Source organism: Oratosquilla oratoria, chromosome 22 (genome assembly GCF_046742065.1).
Source record: "Oratosquilla oratoria isolate Oo_2021 chromosome 22, ASM4674206v1, whole genome shotgun sequence".
Classification (NCBI taxonomy): domain Eukaryota; kingdom Metazoa; phylum Arthropoda; class Malacostraca; order Stomatopoda; family Squillidae; genus Oratosquilla; species Oratosquilla oratoria.
The window spans coordinates 11883922-11906528 of record NC_134798.1 but is presented as its reverse complement, the minus strand read 5'-3'; the positions used below and the strand labels follow the sequence as shown (position 1 = coordinate 11906528).

At 41.3% G+C, this 22607-nt stretch overlaps 1 protein-coding gene across 10 annotated transcripts in view; it reads right to left on the bottom strand.

Moving 5' to 3' along the window:
- Positions 1 to 22607, bottom strand: part of LOC143037431 (rotatin-like) — a 463326-nt gene that overhangs the window by 181776 nt on the left and 258943 nt on the right. For all 10 annotated transcript variants that reach the window (XM_076205620.1, XM_076205622.1, XM_076205623.1 and 7 more), the window contains 2 exons: positions 2356 to 2485; positions 64 to 241 (listed from right to left, as the gene is read on the bottom strand). In XM_076205620.1, the coding sequence (XP_076061735.1) occupies positions 64 to 241; positions 2356 to 2485 (308 nt within the window). The remainder of the gene's footprint in view (positions 1 to 63; positions 242 to 2355; positions 2486 to 22607) is intronic.

Genomic DNA, 22607 nt, shown 5'->3' with positions numbered 1-22607 from the left:
TCATCATATAAGTAAAATAAAGGTATTGTGGTCAAGTTAACTTTAAAAGTATCACACATTCACCTGGAACTTCCATGGTGCTGAGCTGACTCTCTGACACCCATGACAGAGCTGACATATCCTGAGGTGCAGAGAAGTTGCAGTTTTTAGACAAAAACTGAGCAAATGTGGACGACATGCTGACATAGAAGTTGCAGTGTTCCAGCAGAAGCATCAATGCTGCTACTCCTTCAAGGGATTCCTGTTAAAGCAAATGTAACAGAACTTCAAATATACTCTCTCTCCCTTCCTTCTTTCTTCATCTCAGTGTAGAACAAGAACTACCTTAAACAACAGTCTAACTTTACAGTTGAATACTCATTTCACTCTGACAACATTAAAATCAAAACAAGTCTTGACATATACAGTTTACTTACACATTTTTTTTACTTATTTTATTTTTTCACAATCTTAGATATTCATACCATGATGTTTACTATTCAAACAATATATATATATATATATATATACATATATATATATATATTTATATATATATATATATGAGGATCTTGGTTGAGAGGATTAGGAGAGGAACAGAGGGAGTGATTGGTGAGGAGCAGTGTGGATTTAGGACAGGTAGAGGTTGCGTAGATCAGATTTTTGTGGTAAAACAGATATGTGAGAAAGCTATAGGAAAAGGTAAGGATGTTTTTTGGGCTTTCATGGATCTGGAAAAGGCTTATGACAGGATAGACAGGAAGGCACTGTGGAAGGTTTTGCAGATATATGGGGTAGGAGGATTGCTTCTAGGAGCTGTCAAGAGTTTTTATGAGAGTAGTAGAGCTTGTGTCAGGATTAGAAATGGAGAGAGTGAGTGGTTCGAGGTAAAGGTGGGACTTTGTCAGGGATGTTTTATGTCGCCCTGGCTGTTCAATTTATACATGGATAGGGTGGCGTGAGAGGTAAATGCAAGGGTGGTGGATCAGGGATTGGAGATGGTTAAAGAAAATGGAGAAAAGTGGGAGGTGAGCCAGTTGTTGTTTGCGGACAACACTGCGCTTGTAGCAGGATCAGAGGAGGGATTGAGGAAGTTGGTGACAGAGTTTGAATGAGTATGTGAAAGAAGAAAGTTGAAGATAAATGTGGGTAAAAGTAAGGTGATGAGATGTACAAGGGGTGAAAGTGGCAGTAGACTGGAAGTGAGCATTAAGGGAGAGCAACTGGAGGAAGTGGATAGTTTTAGATACTTGGGTGCGAATGTGGCAGGAAAGGATGGAGTGGAGGTGGAGGTAGAATGTAGATTGAGAGAAGCGAGTAAATGCCTTGGTGGATTAAAAAGTGTAATGAGGAATAGACATTTGGGAATGGATGCTAAGAGGAGACTGTATGAAGGAGTGATTGTGCCAACAGCACTGTATGGGGCAGAAACATGGAACATAAGAGAGGAAGAGAGAAGGAGTTTGAATGTGTTTGAGATGAGGTGTCTGAGAAGTATGATAGGGGTACTAGGCTAGATAGAGTGAGAAATAAGGATGTGAGGAGGAGAACAGGGGTGGAAAGGGAGTTGGGAGATAGGGTTGATGAAAGAGTATTGGGATGGTTTGGACACATGGGAAGAATGAGTGAAGAAAGACTAGTAAAAGAGGTATGGAAGGCAGATGTGGAGGGAGTGAACATGAGGGGGCAACCCAGGATGAGATGGATGGATGGGGTGAAAGGGACTTTGGGGAAGAGGGGATCTGTTGAGGAAGGACGGGAGAGGACAGAAGACAGGGGTGAATGGAGAATGGTTGTATATGGATGATGTTGTGATGCATGAGGTGGAATGGGTGGGTGGATGGGGGGGGGAGATAGTATGTGTGAGAAAAATTTGACGCAGCCTGAAGGAATCTCTCCCAGTCTTCTCCTTTTCTGCATGAGGGGATGGAGAGGGGGGGTCACCGATTTAATGAAGCGGCCTTGCTGTGGATGTGCTGTGTCTTGCAACACTGCCTCTGACCCAGGGCAGTGGAAAAGATGCAGGGATGACCCGTCATCCAGGAGGTGCCAAGATAAGAGGGAGGGTGGAGGGGAGTGGAGTGTATTAGGTATGGAATGGGTGGGAATGGTTTTTATGCCATTTTCTTTTTGGCTACCTCCCTTGTAGGGGGGAAAAAGCCTTTGGTATATATATATGTATATATATATTACAAAATGATGTCTGACTATGGGAGCTGTGAGTCTCTTGCAAGAAGACCTGTGGTAATAGACAGACTGAAGTGGCTATGAAAGTGTTCACTGTGTATATAAAGAAAATAATATAATATAGCTTTTAGGCTTCAATTTTCCACATATTCTAAACCAATTCAATTATAAAATGAGAAGACAACTTACACCAGTTACAGTATCAGCAACAACAGGGAAGTTTTTCAAGTCTTCAGGTGCTGTAGAGCTTGTTAAATTAAGTAGAAGCTGAGCTGCAGCTGTTCTCTGCAAGCTGCTACGATTAGAGGCCAACAGGTAGCTGTACAATAAAATTCATATTATATATATATTCTTATACATGCATCTATATACCAAGGGCCTTTTCCCCCATACATGGGAGGTAGCCAAGCCAAAAGTCATATGCCCACTTCCACCCATTCCACTCCCCTCCTCCACCCTTTCCCCCCTCTCATCTTAGCTCCTCATGGATGACGAGTCATCCCTGTATCCTGCCCACTGCCCTGGGTAAGCAATGTAGCAGGACAATACATTCACAGCAAGGCTGCTTCATTTAACTGGTAACCCCTCCTCCCTCCATTTCCTTATGCAGAAAAAGAAAAGATGGGGAAAAATCCCCTCAGGCTGCATCAAAATATCATTCATATATAACCACTCCCTACCTCCCCATCCCCTGCCCCCACCCTTCCTTGCATCATAGTATCATCTATACACAGCCATTCTCCACTGACCCCTATCTCCTGCCATCTCCCTTCCTTGCTAAACACATTCTCCTCTTGCTCAACATTCCTTTCACCCCATCCATTCATCATTCTCACTCATTACCTCAAGTTCATTCCTCATGTGAGAATTGAACATACATGTATATGGGTGTGTATATATATATATATATATATATATATATATATATATATATATTTATCTTTGAGGGCAGACAGGAAATGGAAACATGAGAAGAGCTTTGAGTTTTATTACCGACGTTTCAACACTGGTCTTTTTCAAGGTACTACATCTAGAGGATAGATACACAGTTTATATATATTTCACGTGCATTGTTAGCTCCGCCTCCTTTTTCGTTTCCTCCAATCGTTGATTGCTAATGAAACTGCTGGGAGAGACCATATGATAAATCCTCCTTGGTTGTTATTAGAATTATTAATACTAATTTCTGCAGCTTCTATAACTTTTCTCTTTTTCTTGCTGGGACCTTGGTGTAATATTTCTATGTTTTTCCAATTCGGTAGGTGTCCTGTTTTGCCTATGTGTACCGTATTTTTCAGACCATAAGGCGCGGGCAAAATCCTTAAAATCAGCCAAAATCGGGTGGTGCGCCTTATCGTGAGGGGAGCATTTTGTGTGGCTTCAGTGCAAAAAAAATGCATCGGACAGTGCTGTACTATTTTGACACATTTCGTAGCTAGCCTGCCGACGGCAACAGTGCATTGGCCTAGCAAAAGTTACAACTAAGTTATAACCAAGATGCATGTATCTTGACAAGAAAATTGCGAAAACTTCGACATTTTTCGAGTCCATGCCACCACATTCATTCACGCTATCATGGCTATGACATGATAGCGTCCACAACACAGACAGCCATTTTGCATTGGTCTAGTCTCGCTCCACTCCGACTGTAGTCATTTGGGTATTTTTTAGTTTCGACCATGGGCGCAATATAGAAATAGAAAATTAATTATTGATTTTTTAAATTAAAATGTATCAACATAATATGCAATTTTGTGGACGGAAATGAAAATAAAAAATACCTTGCTACAAGCAAATATACTAATGAACGAAGTCGGTAGCATAGGATCGGGACGCCATCTTGTCTGTCAATTGACGGCCTCGGTACTTCCGACAGTACCTCGCCAGGTACATTTTCTTGAAGGAATGTTATGGAGCGGAGATACATGCATTCCTTCAAGCTGCAAGAACTTTGTATACCCCGCAAGCTAAGAGAGTGGTTGAAAAGCCCGCCAACGTCTCTCACGACGACGACAACGAGGACGAGCCGGATGACATTTAATTTGCAGTTAATGATTTATTAAACACAGGTTAGGTTAGACAAATTCATCATCCTTTCATTTCTTCGATGTCGGCATCTATCATAACAAACATGGCATACCATTCGTCCGACACGACTTCGATACTTACGAAATCTGTTTAGCACCTTTTTTGTATTTTATTTCCGCTCACAAAATTGCATATTATGTTGATACATTATAATTTACAAAATTAATAATTAATTTTCTATTGCTATATTGCGCCCATGGTCGAAACTAAAAATTTACCACCATTTGTAATAAATCTTGTGTTTTGTGAATAGAGAATTCCGGGAATAAAACTGCTAATGTTGGTTTTATTGCCCACAATTCCTGTAACGTGTTTATGTTGTTTTTTAGGGGTATTGGCAGGGCAGACTGTCCATGGAGGTGGTCTGATTTCACTGACCAAAATAAAGAAATATATCATTTATTTTTGTAATTTTGCCGAATCCCAACCGATTTTTCTCATTCAACAACGAAAATGTTCAGTTCTGAATGCACTCACATATAAATGATTATCCGATTACGAGACCAGGTGCGCCTTATGGTCAGGCGCGCCTTATGTAAGGACGGGGAATAACAAATTGCGGGTGCGCCTTATGGTACAAAGCGCCTTATGGTCCGAAAAATACGGTATTTACCTAGTTGTATTTTACAGGAATAGAGCTACAAGCGTTACAAGTGAGTTGCTGGTTTTGTGTGATCTTACATAATTTTTGTGTTGTTGTGTCCATTTTGTGATTCCTTGTCCATTCTCTCCATAGTACGAATGATCACACCCAGAACAGGGGATTTTGTACACAATGCTATTTTCACTTTTTTTAAAGTCTGTTGTTTTGTTTATTATTTTTCTTATTCTCTGTCCTATGTTTGTGATTATTTTAATGTTTTGCTCAAGGTATTTTCTTATTTTTGTGATGGCTGTGGAGTTTGGGATTACTAATATATTGTTCTTATTATTTTTTTCTTTTTCCTTGTTACTTGTTGCCCTTTCCATTATCTCTTGTGCTTTTGTTTTCGACTGTATAATCAATCTCTTAGGATATTTTAATTTTTGAAATATTGAAACTCTAGATGTAGTACCTTGAAAAAGACCAGTGTCGAAATGTCGGTTATAAAACTTAAAGCTCTTCTTATGTTTCTGTTTCCTCTCTGTTCTCAAATTTGTCACAATGAATAATTATATATATATATATATATATATATATATATATATATATATATATATATGGAGTGGTTGGGAAATGTGGAGTTCCAGGAAAGAATCGTTGTGGAGAGTTGATGGAGGAAATGTGTCTAGAAAGAGAGTTGATGGTAGCAAATACAGTGTTTCGGAAGAAAGTCAAGCATAAGTACACATGGGAGAGGGTGGTGGATGGAAGGGTGGTAGATAGAGCATTAATGGAGTATGTAGTGGTAGATAGGAGTATGATAGGAAGAGTTAAGGATGTACATGTGCTAAGGGGAGAGGGTGGGGGAATATCAGATCATTTTTTGGTGGATGGTAAGTTGAGAGTGGAGGATAGATGGAGGAAGAGGAAAAGGACAAAAGGTAGGGAGGTGCTTAGAGTGAACTCTTTAAATGAAAAGGAAAAGGAGGAGTACAAGAAGAAGCTGAGGGAGTGGGAGGGAGTGAAGGATAGAGTAGAGCTAGGAGTGGAGGAGGAATGGGGATGGTTCAAGGAGGGAGTCACAAAGCATGCAAAGATGGTGTGTGGAACAAGGACAGGAGGAAATAGAAGGAAGGGTAGCGAGTGGTGGGATGAGAAAACAAAGAAGGTTGTAGAAGAGAAGAAGTGAGCTTTCACAGATTGGTTACAAAATAGGGCGAGGGAGTCATATAAAAGGTACAAAGAAAAGAGAAGTAAAGCAAAAGGTAAAGGAGGCAAAGAGGAGAGCAGATGTGAAATGGGGTATGAGTATGACAGAAAATTTTGGAAGTAATAAAAAGATGTTTTGGAAAGAAATTAAGAGAGGAAGTGGAGGCAAATCAAGTAGATTAGAAAAGGTAAAAGGTGCAGATGGAGAGATGATAATGGAAGAGAAGGCACTAAGAGGAAGATGAGCAAAATATTTTAGGGAGTGGCTAAATGTGAAGGAGGATAGGGAGGGAAAGATAGTTGCAGTGGGAAATGCTAAGAAAATGACCGTGATGAGTGAGGAAAATGGAGGAGAAATAAGGAAGGATGAAGTGAAGGCAGTTGTTAAGATGATGAGAGCAGGTACGGTACCTGGTCTGGATGGATGCCATGCAGTGTCTTAAAAAAGGAGGTACAGTGATGGTGGACTGACTGGTGAGGTTATTTAATGTTTGCTGGAGAGAGGGTAGAGTGCCAGAGGACTGGAGGAGTGCCTGTATAATTCCACTTAACAAGGGAAAAGGGGACAAGTGTGAATGTAATAGTTTCAGAAGGATTAACTTGTTAGGTGTATTTGGGAAGGCTTATGGGAGGATCTTGATTGAGAGGATTAGGAGAGGAACACAGGGAGTAATTGGTGAGGAACAGTGTGGATTTAGAACAGGTAGAGGTTGTGTAGATCAGATTTTTGTGGCAAGACAAATATGTGAGAAAGCTATAGGAAAAGGTAAGGATGTTTTTTGGGCTTTTATGGATTTGGAAAAGGCTTATGACAGGGTAGACAAAAAGGCACTATGGGAGGTTTTGCGGATACACAGGATAGGAGGAAAGCTTCTAGGAGCTGTCAAGAGTTTTTATGAGAGTAGTAGAGCTTGTGTCAGGATTAGAGATGGAGAGAGTGAGTGGTTTGAGGTAAAGCTGGGACTTCGTCAGGGATGTGTTATGTCACCCTGGCTGTTCAACTTGTACATGGATGGGGTGGTGCAAGAGGTAGATGCAAGGGTGGTGGGTCAGGGATTGGAGATGGTTAAAGAAAATGGAGAAAAGTGGGAGGTGAGCCAGCTGTTGTTTGCAGACAACACTGCGCTTGTGGCAGGATCAGAGGAGGGATTGAGGAAGTTGGTGACAGAGTTTGGTAGTGTGTGTGATAGAAGAAAGCTGAAGATAAATGTGGGTAAATGTCAGGGTTGCGGAGTCGGAGTCGGAGGGAGTCGGAGGTTTTAGATGGAGTCGGAGTTGGATTTCTAAGAATACTAGGAGTCGGAGACGGAATCTTTTATCCGACTCCTTAAGTCCAATAAAATTATTTCTTTAACATGGTTTCCCTGTTTGGTTTTACCAGTTGCACAATTTAGCAGTTTTTGTATTGTTTTGCTTTTACTTTTGGAGGCAATAGTGAGTGTGTGCAGTGTATGTGTACACTAAGTGGTCTCTCCAGATGAAAACAAAAAACATACATACATACATATACCAAGGCTTTTTCCCCCTTTCAAGGGGGGTAGCCAAAAAGAAAAAGGCATAAAATCATTCCCACCCATTCCATCCCTGAATACACTCCACAGCCCTCCACCCTCCCTCTTATCTTAGCACCTCCTGAATGATGGGTCATCCCTGCACCTTGTCCACTGCCCTGGGTCAGAAGAAGTGTCGCAAGACACAGCACATCCACAGCAAGGCCGCTTCATTAAACCGGCGACCCCTCCCCCCTCTCCGTCCCCCCATTGCATAAAATGAGAGGACGGGGAGAAATCCTTTCGGGCTGCGTCAAATTTTGCTCACACATACTACCTCACCCCCCATCCATCCGCCCATTCCACCTCATGCTATCCCAACATCATCCATATACAACCATTCTTCATTCACCCCTGTCTTCTGTCCTCTCCCGTCCTTCCTCAACAGACATTCCCCTCTTCCCCAAAGCCCCCTTCACCCCATCCATCCACCTCATCCTAGGACGCCCCCTCATGTTCACTCCCTCCACATCTGCCTTCCACACCTCTTTTACTAGTCTTTCTTCACTCATTCTCTCCATGTGTCCAAACCATCCTAATATTCTTTCATCAACCCTATCTCCCAGCTCCCTTTCCACCCCCGTTCTCCTCCTCACCTCCTCATTTCTCACTCTATCTAGCCTAGTAACCCCTATCCCTTCTCAGACACCTCATCTCAAACACATTCAAACTCCTTCTCTCTTCTTCTCTTATGTTCCATGTTTCTGCCCCATACAGTGCTGTTGGCACAATCACTCCTTCATACAGTCTCCTCTTAGCATCCATTCCCAAATGTCTCTTTCTCATTACACTCTTTAATCCACCAAGGCATTTACTCGCTTCTCTCAACCTACATTCTACCTCCACTTTCACTCCACCTTTCCCTGCCACATTTGCACACAAGTATCTAAAACTATCCACTTCCTCCAGTCGCTCTCCCATAATGCTCACTTCCAGTCTACTGCCACTTTCACCCCTTGTACATCTCATCACCTTACTTTTACCCACATTTATCTTTAGCTTCCTTTTATCACATACTCTCCCAAACTCTGCCACCAACTTCCTCAATCCCTCCTCCGATCCTGCCACAAGCGCAATGTCGTCCGCAAACAACAACGGGCTCACCTCCCACTTTTCTCCATTTTCTTTAACCATCTCCAATCCCTGACCCACTACCCTTGCATTTACCTCTCGCACTACCCCATCCATGTACAAGTTGAACAGCCAGGGTGACATAATGCATCCTTGACGAAGTCCCACCTTTACTTCAAACCACTCACTCTCTCCATTTCCAATCCTGACACAAGCTCTACTATTCTCATAAAAACTATTGAGAGCTCCTAGAAGCTTTCCTCCTATCCCGTATATCTTCATAACCTCCCACAGTGCCTTTCTGTCTACCCTATCATAAGCCTTTTCCAGATCCATAAAAGCCCAAAAAACATCCTTCCCCTTTCCTATAGCTTTCTCACATATCTGTCTTACCACAAAGATCTGATCTACACAACCTCTACCTGTCCTAAATCCACACTGTTCCTCACCAATTACTCCTTCTGTTCCTCTCCTAATCCTCTCAATCAAGATCCTCCCATAAGCCTTCCCAACTACACTCAACAAGCTAATCCCTCTGAAACTACTACATTCACACTTGTCCCCTTTTCCCTTGTAAAGAGGAACTATACAGGCAGTCCTCCAGTCCTCCAGCACTCTACCCTCTCTCCAGCAAACATTAAATAACCTCACCAACCAGTCCATCATCACTGTACCTCCCTTTTTCAGACATTCCACAAGGCATCCATCCAGACCAGGTGCCTTACCTGCTTTCATCATCTTAACAACTGCCTTCACCTCATCCTTCCTTATTTCTCCTCCATTCTCCTCATTCATCACTCTCATTTTCTTCGCACTTCCCACTGCAGCAATCTTTCCTTCCCTATCCTCCTTCACATTAAGCAACTCCCTAAAATATTCTGCCCATCTTCCCCTTACTGCCTTCTCTTCCATTATCATCTCTCCATCTGCACCTTTTACCTTTCTTCTCTACTTGATTCGCCTCCTCTTCCTCTCTTAATTTCTTTCCAAAACATCTTTTTATTACTTTCAAAATTTTCTGTCATACTCATACCCCATTTCACATCTGCTCTCCTCTTTGCAAAACAATCCATCAATAATAAAAAAAAACAAAACAAAAAAAACAAAAAACAAAAAACAAAAAAAACAAAAAAAATACACAATACTGACAAGTTATCGTTCTCAGTCTGGGTAAAAGTGTTTGTGGTCATGTATTTGTAGTTGTATCCTGTAAGGAGAGTGAAACTATATATATACATATATATATCATATTTTGTACTATACTGCAATGCTTCTACTTCAACATAAACATAAATTCGTGCTGCCACCACATGACAGCATTGTGTCCTACTAGTACTAACTAATGTAAACAAACAACAGCTGCAGATCCTGCCTGAAGCAGTGTCTCCCAGTGAATTTTCTTTTCCTTCATTTTCGGTAGTTTTATCACATTTTCCTTTAATAGAAATATGCTAGATTATGATAAAGCTACTTCAGAATATGAAAATCATACATTTATCAAAGAAATTGTGGTTTGAAATATACGAAATAGAAACAGGCTACTGATCATGGCTACTAGTGAATACGATAGGCCTACAAGTGAAGCAATGAAAAATAGAAATCATAGTAAAGAAAATCACAAACCATTTTAATCTAATTTAAAACTGATTATGTTATACAGACAATTGCAAATTAAGCCTAAGTGTACCAGATATTTATGCTTTAACCCATAACCATAATTCTATCGATCTATATACAAAAGGCTTTTTCCCCCTTATCAGGGAGGTAGCCAAGTCAAAAGACATAAACCCACTCCCACCCATCATCCCTTCCACCCTCACATCTTAGCTCCTCGTGGATGACGGGTCATCCCTGCATCCCGCCCACCACCCTGGGTCAGAAGCTATGCAGCAGGACACAGCACATCCACAGCAAGGCCACTTCACTTAATTGGCAACCCCCCCTCTCCGTCCCCTCACATAGAAAATGGAGGACGGGGAGAAGTCCCTTCGGGCTGCGTCAAAGTATCATTCACACTTTCCCACTCCCCAAACCCCACCATCCTCCCATCCCTTCCCTTTCTTTTCATCACAGTATCATCTATACACAGCCCTTCTCCACTCATCCTTATCTTCTGCCACCTCCCTTCCCTGCTCCACAGACATTCCCCTCTTGCTCAACACCCCTGTCACCCCATCCATCCATCTCATCCTCAGTCGTCCTCTCAAATTCACTCCCTCCATCTCTGCCTTCCATACCCCTTTCACCAGTCTTCCTTCATCCATTCTTTTCATGTATCCAAACCATCCTAATAGTCTTTCATCAGCCCTCTCAGCCAACTCCTTTTCCACCCCAACTCTCCTCCTCACTTCCTCGTTTCTCACTCCAGCCTTGTAACCCTCACCATACTTCTCAGACACTTCATCTCAAGCACATTTAAACTCTTCCTCTCTGCCTCTCTCAAATTTCATGTCTCTGCCCCACACAGCACTGTCGGCACAATCATCCCTTCATACAATCTCCTCTTTGCCTTAATTCCAAAATATCTATTTCTCATTACTTTTTTAAATCCCCCAAGGCATTCATTTGCTTCTCTCAATCTACAGCTTACCTCTACCTCTACTCCTCCCTTTGGAGCCACATATGACCCCAAGTACCTAAAACTATCCACTTCCTCCAGCCTCTCCCTTTTAAGACTTACTTCCAACTCTCCACCATCCTCTCCTCTGGTACACCTCATCACTTTACTTTTACCCACATTCACCTTCAACTTTCTTCTATCACACACCCTCCCAATGCCTCCTCTGACCCTACCACAAGTGCAGTGTCATCAGCAAACAACAACTGACTTACCTCACACTTTTCTCCATTTTCCGCAACCAACTCCAGTCCCCTGCCCATTACTCTTGCATCTACCTCCCGTACCACCCCATCCATATTCACATTGAACAGCCATGGCGACATGACACATCCCTGACGTAGTCCCACCTTTACTTCAAACCATTCACTCTCTCCATATCTGATTCTAACACAGGCTCTACTACTCTCATAAAAACTCTTGACTGCTCTTAACTGCTTTCCCCCCAATACCATATATCTGCAAAACCTCCCACAGTGCCTTCCTGTCTACCCTATCATATGCCTTTTCCAAATCCATAAAGGCCCAAAAGACATCCTTACCCTTTCCTAAAGCTTTCTCACAAATCTGTCTTATCACAAAAATCTAATCCACACAGCCCCTACCTCTCCTAAACCAATTACTTCCTCTCCTCACCAATTACTTCCTCTGTTCCTCTCCTAATTCTCTCAATTATAACCCTCCCATACGCCTTCCCAACTACACTCAACAAACTGATCCCTCTGAAACTACTACATTCACACTTGTTCCCTTTTCCTTTGAAAAGCGGAAATATACATGCACTCCTCCGGTCCTCTGGTACTCTACACTCCCTTAGACACACATTAAACAACCTCACTAACCAGTCTACTATTACTTTACCTCCTTTCTTCAGACACTCCACATGACACCCATCTAACCCAGGTGCCTTACCTGCTTTCATCATTTTAATCGCTACTTCCACCTCATCTTTTCTTATTTTTCCCTCATTTTCCTCACCCATCACTGTCATTTTCTTTGCGCCTCCCACTGCTATCACCATTCCCTCCCTATCCTCCTCTACATTCAACAGTTCCCTGAAATATTCTACCCATCTTCCCCGTATTGCTTCCTCTTCCATTATCATCTTTTCAACTTTGCCGTTTACCTTTTCTTCCCTACTTGAATCAACTTCCCTTCCTCTTTTAATATTTCAATAATAGTACATACATACATACATATACCAAGGCTTTTTCCCCCTTCCAAGGGAGGTAGCCAAAAAGGGAAAGGCATAAAAACACTCCCACCCATTTCATCCCTAAATACACTCCACACCCCTCCCACCCTCCCTCTCATCTGAGCACCTCCTGGATGACGGGTCATCCCTGCACCCTGCCCACCGCCCTGGGTCAGAAGCAGTGTCGCAAGACACAGCACATCCACAGCAAGGCCACTTCATTTAATCGGCGACCCCCCTCTCCGTCCCCCCTTGCATACAAGGAGAGGACGGGGAGAAATCCCTTCGGGCTGCGTCAAAATTTACTCACACATACTACCCCCCCCCACCCATTCCTCCTCATGCAATCACATCATCCATATACAACCATTCTCCACTCACCTCTGTCTTCCGTCCTCTCCCTTCCTTCCTCAACAGACATTCCCCTCTTCCCCAAAGCCCCCTTCACCCCATCCATCCACCTCATCCTAGGACGTCCCCTCATGTTCACTCCCTCCACATCTGCCTTCCATACCTCCTTTACCAGTCTTTCTTCACTCATTCTCTCCAAACCATCCTAATATTCTTTCATCAACCATATCTCCCAAATCCTTTTTCACCCCTGTTCTCCTCCTCACTTCCTCATTTCTCACTCTATCCAGCCTAGTAACCCCCACCATACTTCTCAGACACCTCATCTCAAACACATTCAAACTCCTTCTCTCTTCTTCTCTTATGTTCCACGTTTCTGCCCCATACAGTGCTGTTGGCACAATCACTCCTTCATACAGTCTCCTCTTCGCATCTATTCCCAAATGTCTATTCCTCATCACACTCTTCAATCCACCAAGGCACTCACTCGCTTCTCTCAATCTACATTCTACCTCCACCTTCACTCCACCTTTTCCTGCTACACTTGCACCCAAGTATCTAAAACTATCCACTTCCTCCAGTCGCTCTCCCTTAATGTTCACTTCCAGTCTACTGCCACTTTCACTCCTTGTACATCTCATCACCTTACATTTACCCACATTCATCCCCAGCTCTCTTCCATCACACACTCTCCCAAACTCTGCCACCAGCCTCCTCAATCCCTCCTCTGACCCTGCCACAAGTGCAGTGTCGTCCACAAACAACAGCTGGCTCACCTCCCACTTTTCTCCATTTTCTTTAACCATCTCCAATCCCTGACCCACTACCCTAGCATTCACCTCTCGCACCACCCCATCCATGTATAAGTTGAACAGCCAGGGCGACATAACGCATCCTTGACGAAGTCCCACCTTTACTTCAAACCACTCACTCTCTCCATTTCTAATCCTGACACAAGCTCTACTGCTCTCATAAAAACTCTTGACAGCTCCCAAAAGCTTTCCTCCTATCCCATAAATCTGCATAACCTCCCACAGTGCCTTTCTGTCTACCCTATCATAAGCCTTTTCCAGATCCATAAAAGCCCAAAAAACATCCTTCCCCTTTCCTATAGCTTTCTCACATATCTGTCTTACCACAAAGATCTGATCTACACAACCTCCACCTGTCCTAAATCCACACTGTTCCTCACCAATTACTCCTTCTGTTCCTCTCCTAATCCTCTCAATTAAGATCCTCCCATAAGCCTTCCCTACTACACTTAACAGGCTAATCCCTCTGAAACTACTACATTCACACTTGTCCCCTTTTCCCTTGTAAAGAGGAACTATACAGGCACTTCTCCAGTCCTCCAGTACTCTACCCTCTCTCTAGCAAACATTAAATAACCTCACCAACCAGTCCACCATCACTGAACCTCCCTTTTTCAGACATTCTGCATGGCATCCATCCAGACCAGGTGCCCCACCTGCTTTCATCATCTTTACAACTGCCTTCACCTCATCCTTCCTTATTTCTCCTCCATTCTCCTCACTCATCACTCTCATTTTCTTCGCATTTCCCACTGCAGCTATCTTTCAATAATAGTAAAAAGAAAATATTTTGGCCAAATCTTGTACAATGTGTAATGTGACCTTGGTAAAGACAAATATTGATATACTGGTATACGGAATATTCTGGAAAACCCTACTATTGATAGTAGCCTATTGAGTGACTACCAGACCTTAAATATTACCTACAAGATACAGTTTGCATGATTTGGCTATGTTTTTTTTTTAGGAATTGGTAAACAATAAGCATTGGATGCAAGAACAATTTTGATTACTTTACCAAAGTTTCCTACTTTTCCCAATGATGTAGCCTAGGCCAACTGTAAGGTCCTACCTATTGTATGATAAATGCTGATTATGAGATAGGCTAAACTAGCCTCTCAGTTTGCTGGCCTAGGCAATCTCCATAGGCTAACCTAGCCAATCATTAGCAGTTTGTACTATTTTTAAAGCTTTGATGAAGAGAGTGTATATTTCTTTTGGTACATGTTGATTATCGGGTTCTTTAAAAAAAAAAAAAAAAAAAAAAAAATATATATATATATAACAAAATAAAGAAAATAAAAAAAACTAATGCAATAAAAAAATAAAAAAAATTTGTTATTATTTTGTTTTTATTTTTTTAATTATTTCTATTGTTTTATTTTTTTTTTATTTCATTTTATAAAAAAAAAAAATAAAAAAAAATATATATAATAATAATAATAATAATCCCAAAATAACCTTATAATCCACATTTACCTTTCTTTTTACCATAAGTTGTAGGGTTAAATTTGTTTTTCCTAGACTATAGGCTGCCCCTATTCATAGGGTAGTCTAGGACTCTAACCTATATTTCTCATAGGCTAGTCTAACCAACAATTTTCATCACAATAAGATGATACAGTTTACCCTACTTATATCAAGTACAAACTACTATTTTTTTTATTTCCAAATTTCAATTTAGTCTATAAGTTCTATAATTATGAATAAAGCCTATTTTTTTAATGTTTACAAATAAGAAATTTGTATAGATTTGAGCTTTAACCTCGTTATTAACGTAAAAATACTGGTAGATTCAATGAACATATAAAATATTTTATTATAAGTAATTTCTATAGATTGAATTTTTAACCTACTTGTTAACGTAATAATACGGATGTATTCAAGGTACATACATACATACATATACCAAGGCTTTTTCCCCCTTTCAAGGGGGGTAGCCAAAAAGAAAAAGGCATAAAATCATCCCCACCCATTCCATCCCTGAATACACTCCACACCCCTCCACCCTCCCTCTTACCTTAGCATCTCCTGAAAGACGGGTCATCCCTGCACCTTGTCCACTGCCCTGGGTCAGAAGCAGTGTTGCAAGACACAGCACATCCACAGCAAGGCCGCTTCATTAAATCAGCAACCCCCCTTCTCCGTCCCCCCATTGCATAAAAGGAGAGGACGGGGAGAAATCCCTTTGGGCTGCATCAGATTTTGCTCACACATACTACCTCACCCCCCATCCCCCCGCCCATTCCACCTCATGCAATACAACATCATCCATATACAACCATTCTCCATTCACCCCTGTCTTCTGTCCTCTCCCGTCCTTCCTCAACAGACATTCCCCTCTTCCCCAAAGCCCCCTTCACCCCATCCATCCACCTCATCCTAGGACGTCCCCTCATGTTCACTCCCTCCACATCTGCCTTCCACACCTCTTATAACTAGTCTTTCTTCACTCATTCTTTCCATGTGTCCAAACCATCCTAATATTCTTTCATCAACCCTATCTCCCAGCTCCTTTTCCACCCCTGTTCTCCTCCTCACCTCCTCATTTCTCACTATATCTAGCCTAGTAACCCCCACCATACTTCTCAGACACCTCATCTGAAACACATTCAAACTCCTTCTCTCTTCTTCTCTTATGTTCCATGTTTCTGCCCCATACAGTGCTGTTGGCACAATCACTCCTTCCTACAGTCTCCTCTTAGCATCCATTCCCAAATATCTATTCCTCATTACACTCTTTAATATGACATACTAGAGAAAAACAAAAGGGAAACAGAGAATACAATAGAAGTGGTAGAAAACTAAGAGTGTCTTACACAAAACTAATAGTGTCTTACACAAATATAGACGGATTAATAACAGGATTGAATGAGCTGAATGATTATCTGAAGGAAAAAGAACCGGACATAATGGGAATTGTAGAAACGAAATTAAAAGGTCCACTACCACCCAACAGTGTAGGACATGATGCATATAATTATTGGATTAGAAACAGACAAAACAAGGGGGTGGAGTTATGTTCCTGACTAAGAAGGATATAAACATGAGGTGTGTCACATATGGAAAGAATACAGTAGAGATGATTATGATCGAAGTGGAAGACAGAGATAAGAAGAGCAGAAAGTTTGTAATAAATTATGTGCCTCCAAAAACAGCCTTGTGGGAAGAGAGTGAACATAAAAGTATGTTAGAAGACACAAGGATAACATTAAATAAGATAATGGAAGATGGAAGAAGAATAGTTATGATGGGCAACTTTAATTGCAAAGAAGTCTGCTGGGAAGAGATGACAGTAAAGGGTGGAGACAGCTCATGGGGAAATGTTCTACTCGAGATGATTATTGACCATACAATGACAAAGTGGATACAGGAGAACACTAGGTATAGAAATGAAGAAGAACCATCAAGACTAGACCTAATAATCACATCTGAACCTAGAATAGTGGAAAAGATTGAATATAAAACACCAATAAGTAAAAGTGACCACATATTGATTGAACTGGAACTAAATGAGGAAAAATACATGAAAAGAAATGAACAATACAGAAAAGGAAGAATGATGTATGAAAAAACAAACTTTGATCAAATAAGAGAATTCTTTCAAAAAGAAAATTGGGAAGGATTATACAAAGAAGAAACAACAGTGGAAGAGAAATGGAATATTTTGACAAAAATATATAAAAAAGGAGTGGAAAAGTATGTCCCAAGACAAAAACAATAAAAAGAATATGTAAAGTGCTGGTATAACAAGAGTTGCAAGGAGTTAAATCACAAAAGAGATAAAGCTTGCACAAAATGGAAGACAAAAGACCTGAAATATGGAAAATATATACTTGTTATAGAAATGAATATGTACAAGCGTGCAGAGAGGAAAAGAGAAAATATGAAAATGTCATAGAAAAATGTATAGATCAACCAAAATTATTTTACAGATTTGTAAACAAACTGAAAAACAAACAAGATTTGGAGAAATTAAGACAAGGAGTTGTATACACGGAGGAAATAGAAATGGCAGAAATTATGAACAAGCATTTTAAATCAGTGTTTACAAGGGAGAACATACAACCTGAAGAGATCCAATGGAAAGAGAAAGTCCCCCTTATGAAACAAATAGAAGTAACAAAGAATGAAATAATGAAACACTTGAGTAATCTTGTCAGAAAATCGCATGGACCAGATGAAATAGCAAACTGGATTTTGAAAGAATGCAGGAATGAACTGGCAGACAAAATACATAGCATAATAAACAGTTCTTTGAAAGAAGGAAAAGTTCCAGAATATTGGAAAAAAGCAAATATAGTACCTATATATAAAGGGGGAAATAAAGAAGACCCTACCAACTATAGATCCAGTCTCTCTAACAAGTACAATAGCAAAAATTTGTGAAAGAATTGTCAAAAGTAGATGGGTAAAATATTTAGAAAAAAAAACAAAAAAAAAAACTGTGCTTAATCCAAGGCAATTTGGATTCAGACAAGGACGATTATGCATCACCAATTTAATATGTTTCTATTCAAGGCTAATAGATATAATACAAGAAAGAGATGGATGGGCTGATTGTGCATTTCTAGACCTAAAAAAAGCTTTTGACAAAGTACCACATAAGAAGTTGCTTAAGAAATTAGAAAGTGAAGGAGGAATACAGGGCAAACTGCTTAAATGGATGGAAGACTTTTTGCAAAAAAGAAAAATGAGAGTAGTGATAAGAGACACTCAAAATGGGATGAAGTAATAAGTGGTGTTCCACAAGGAACAGTTCTGGCCCCAATAATGTTTGCTATATATATTAATGATATGGATGAAGAAATTGAAAGTTATATGAGCTTCTTTGCAGATGATGCAAAACTATTAAAAAAAGTGAACACGGAAGAAGATTGTGAGTGATCTAAATAAAGTATGTGAATGGAGTAGGAAGTGGGAGATGGAGTTCAACACTAAAAAGTGTAGTATAATGGAATTTGGAAAAAGCAACAACAGAATAACAGAATCATATAAATTGGGAGAAGAAGGAATAAAAAAAGTAGAAAATGAGAAGGACCTGGGAGTCACTGTTATGAATAATATGTCACCTGAGAAACATATAAATAAGATTTTTGGAGAAACTTATAATTTAATAAGAACAATCAAAGTAGCATTTACATACCTGGATGAAGAAATGGTGAAGAAAATTCTTATCACTCTGATAAGACCAAGATTGGAATATGCAGCAACGATGTGGTCACAAAGTACAAAAAAAAAATGTATAAAAAAACTTCAAAGAATACAAAGAGCAATTACAAAATTGGCACCAACAATCTCAAAACTATTATATGAAGAGAGACTAGCAAAACTTGAGCTACAGACACTAGAGCAAAGAAGACAAAGAGGAGATTTTATAGCTATTTACAGAATCATGGAAGGCATAGAAATTATTGATAGAGAGAATCTAATAAAATGGAATGATAGAAATACAAGAGGACACGGAAAGAAAATAAAGAAAAACAGCTATAGAAGAGATCTGAAAAATAACAGCTTTCCTCAAAGAGTAATAGACAGTTGGAACAAGTTAGATGAGAAAGTAGTGTGTGCAAAAACAATACATACATACATACATATACCAAGGCTTTTTCCCCCTTACAAGGGAGGTACCCAAAAGAGAAAAGGCATAAAATCATTCCCACCCATTCCATCCCTGAATACACTCCACACCCCTCCTCCCTCCCTCTTATCTGAGCATCTCCTGGATGATGGGTCATCCCTGCACCTTGTCCACTGCCCTGGGTCAGAAACAGTGTCACAAGACACAGCACATCCACAGCAAGGCCGCTTCATTAAATCGGCGACCCCCCCCTCTCCATCCTCCCATTGCATAAAAGGAGAAGACGGGGAGAAAACCCTTCGGGCTGCGTCAAAATTTGCTCACACATACTACCTCACCCCCATCCCCCTGCCCATTCCATTTCATGCATCACAACATCATCCATATACAGATGCTCCTCAACTTACGTTTTAGTTACGTTCCGAAGGGCCGAGCGTAAGTTGAAAATGAACGTAAGTTGTTACTGTACTATACATCCGTAAATTCTATTACCGTATCTTATAAAACACCCCTAAATCATTAATTATACACATAATATTGTAAAATAATAACATTAATTTCAAATAAATTAAATTCAAGCAACATAAATTGAGATGGTGGAGGAGGAGGGGAGGAGGAGGAGGATGATGAAGCAAGGAATGTTCAGTTTGTTGTTTGTACAATGTAAACAATGGACGCAGCATCATGTGCAAGTATCATTTGAACTATGGAGAGCGCGCTAAACTAAAAAATTCACACAAAAAATTAATTTTTTTACAGTGTTTTTTTTTTACAGTCAGTTCAAACGTAAAATCGAAAGAAAAAACGTAAAACGAATGAACGTAAGTAGAGGAGCATCTGTACAACCATCCTCCATTCACCCATCTTCTGTCCTCTCCAGTCCTTCCTCAAGAGACATTCCCCTCTTCCCCAAAGCCCCCTTCACCCCATCTATCCACCTCATCCTAGGACATCCCTTCATATTCACTCCCTCCACATCTGCCTTCCAGACCTCTTTTACTAGTCTTTCTTCACTCATTCTTTCCATGTGTCCAAACCATCCTAATACTCTTTCATCAACCCTATCTCCCAACTCCCTTTCCACCCCCGTTATTCTCCTCACCTCCTCATTTCTCACTCTATCTAGCCTAGTAACCCCTATCATACTTCTCAGACACCTCATCTCAAACACATTCAAACTCCTTTTCTCTTCTTCTCTTATTTTCCATGTTTCTGCCCCATACAGTGCTGTTGGCACAATCACTCCTTCCTACAGTCTCCTCTTAGCATCCATTCCCAAATATCTATTCCTCATTACACTCTTCAATCCACCAAGGCATTTACTTGCTTCTCTCAATCTACATTCTACCTCCACCTTCACTCCACCTTTTCCTGCCACATTTGCACACAAGTATCTAAAACTATCCACTTCCTCCAGTCGCTCTCCCTTAATGCTCACTTCCAGTCTACTGCCACTTTCACCCCTTATACATCTCATCGCATGAGGTGGAATGGGCGGGGGGGTGGGGGGTGAGGTAGTATGTGTGAGCAAAATTTGATGCAGCCCGAAGGGATTTCTCCCCGTCCTCTCCTTTTATGCAATGGGAGGCCGGAGAGGGGGGGGTCGCCGATTTAATGAAGCGGCCTTGCTGTGGATGTGCTGTGTCTTGCGACACTGCTTCTGACCCAGAGCAGTGGACAAGGTCCAGGGATGACCCATCATCCAGGAGGTGCTCAGATAGGAGGGAGGGTGGAGGGGTGTGGAGTGTATTCGCGGATGGAGTGGGTGGAAATGATTTTGTGCCTTTCCCTTTTTGGCTACCTCCCTTGTAAGGGAGAAAAAGCCTTGGTATATGTATGTATTTATCTTTAGCTTTCTTTTATCACATACTCTCCCAAACTCTGTCACCAACTTCCTCAGTCCCTCCTCCGATCCTGCCACAAGCGCAGTGTCGTCCGCAAACAACAGCTGGCTCACCTCCCACTTTTCTCCATTTTCTTTAACCATCTCCAATCCCTGACCCACTACTCTTGCAATTACCTCTCGCACTACCCCATCCATGTATAAGTTGAACAGCCAGGGCGACATAACGCATCCTTGATGAAGTCCCACCTTTACCTCGAACCACTCACTCTCTCCATTTCTAATCCTGACACAAGCTCTACTACTCTCATAAAAACTCTTGACAGCTCCTAGAAGCTTTCCTCCTATCCCATATATCTGCATAACCTCCCACAGTGCCTTTCTGTCTACCCTATTGCCTTTCCCAAATCCATAAAAGCCCAAAAAACATCCTTCCCCTTTCCTATAGCTTTCTCACATATTTGTCTTACCACAAATATCTGATCTACACAACCTCTACCTGTCCTAAATCCACACTGTTCCTCACCAATTACTCCTTCTGTTCCTCTCCTAATCCTCTCAATCAAGATCCTCCCATAAGGCTTCCCATTTACACTTAACCTCTTCAGTACGGGGCTCAAATCTCGCGGGCAGCAGCCGCTGCCAGCCGTACGACGTGTCGTAATAATACTCGCATCATAAAATATAGTCACCGCTTATATCGATCGTTCTCTCTTTCACCCGTGAAATTTTGAAAACAATAGAAAATGTGATTAAAGGCAGTTTAGGGAGAATGTCAAAACGCAGGAGCAACTACAATAAATATAATCAAGATGCCGATAAGGCAGCCTCGCATATCCACTTGCTCCTCATGCCGCCTACATATGCGGCACCATATGGAAGGGGTTAACAAGCTAATCCCTCTGAAACTACTACATTCACACTTGTCCCCTTTTTCCTTGTAAAGAGGAACTATACAGGCACTCCTCCAGTCCTCCGGCACTCTACCCTCTCTCCAGCAAATATTAAATAACCTCACAAACCAGTCCACCATCACTGTACCTCCTTTTTTTTTTAGACATTCTGCATGGCATCCATCCAGACCAGGTGCCTTACCTGCTTTCATCATCTTATCAACTGCCTTCACTTCATCCTTCCTTATTTCTCCTCCATTTTCCTCACTCATCACCCTCATTTTCTTAGCATTTCCCACTGCAACTATCTTTCCCTCCCTATCCTCCTTCACATTTAGCATACATATACCAAGGCTTTCTCCCCCTTACAAGGGAGATAGCCAAAAAGGGAAAGGCACAAAACCATTTCCACCCATTCCATACCTGAATACACTCCACACCCCTCCACCCTCCCTCTTATCTGAGCATCTCCTGGATGACGAGTCATCCCTGCACCTTGTCTACTGCCCTGGGTCAGAAGCAGTGTCGCAAGACACAGCACATCCACAGCAAGGCCGCTTCATTAAATTGGCAACCCCCCTTCTCCATCCCCCCATTGCATAAAAGGAGAGGACGAGGAGAAATCCCTTCGGGCTGCGTCAAATTTTG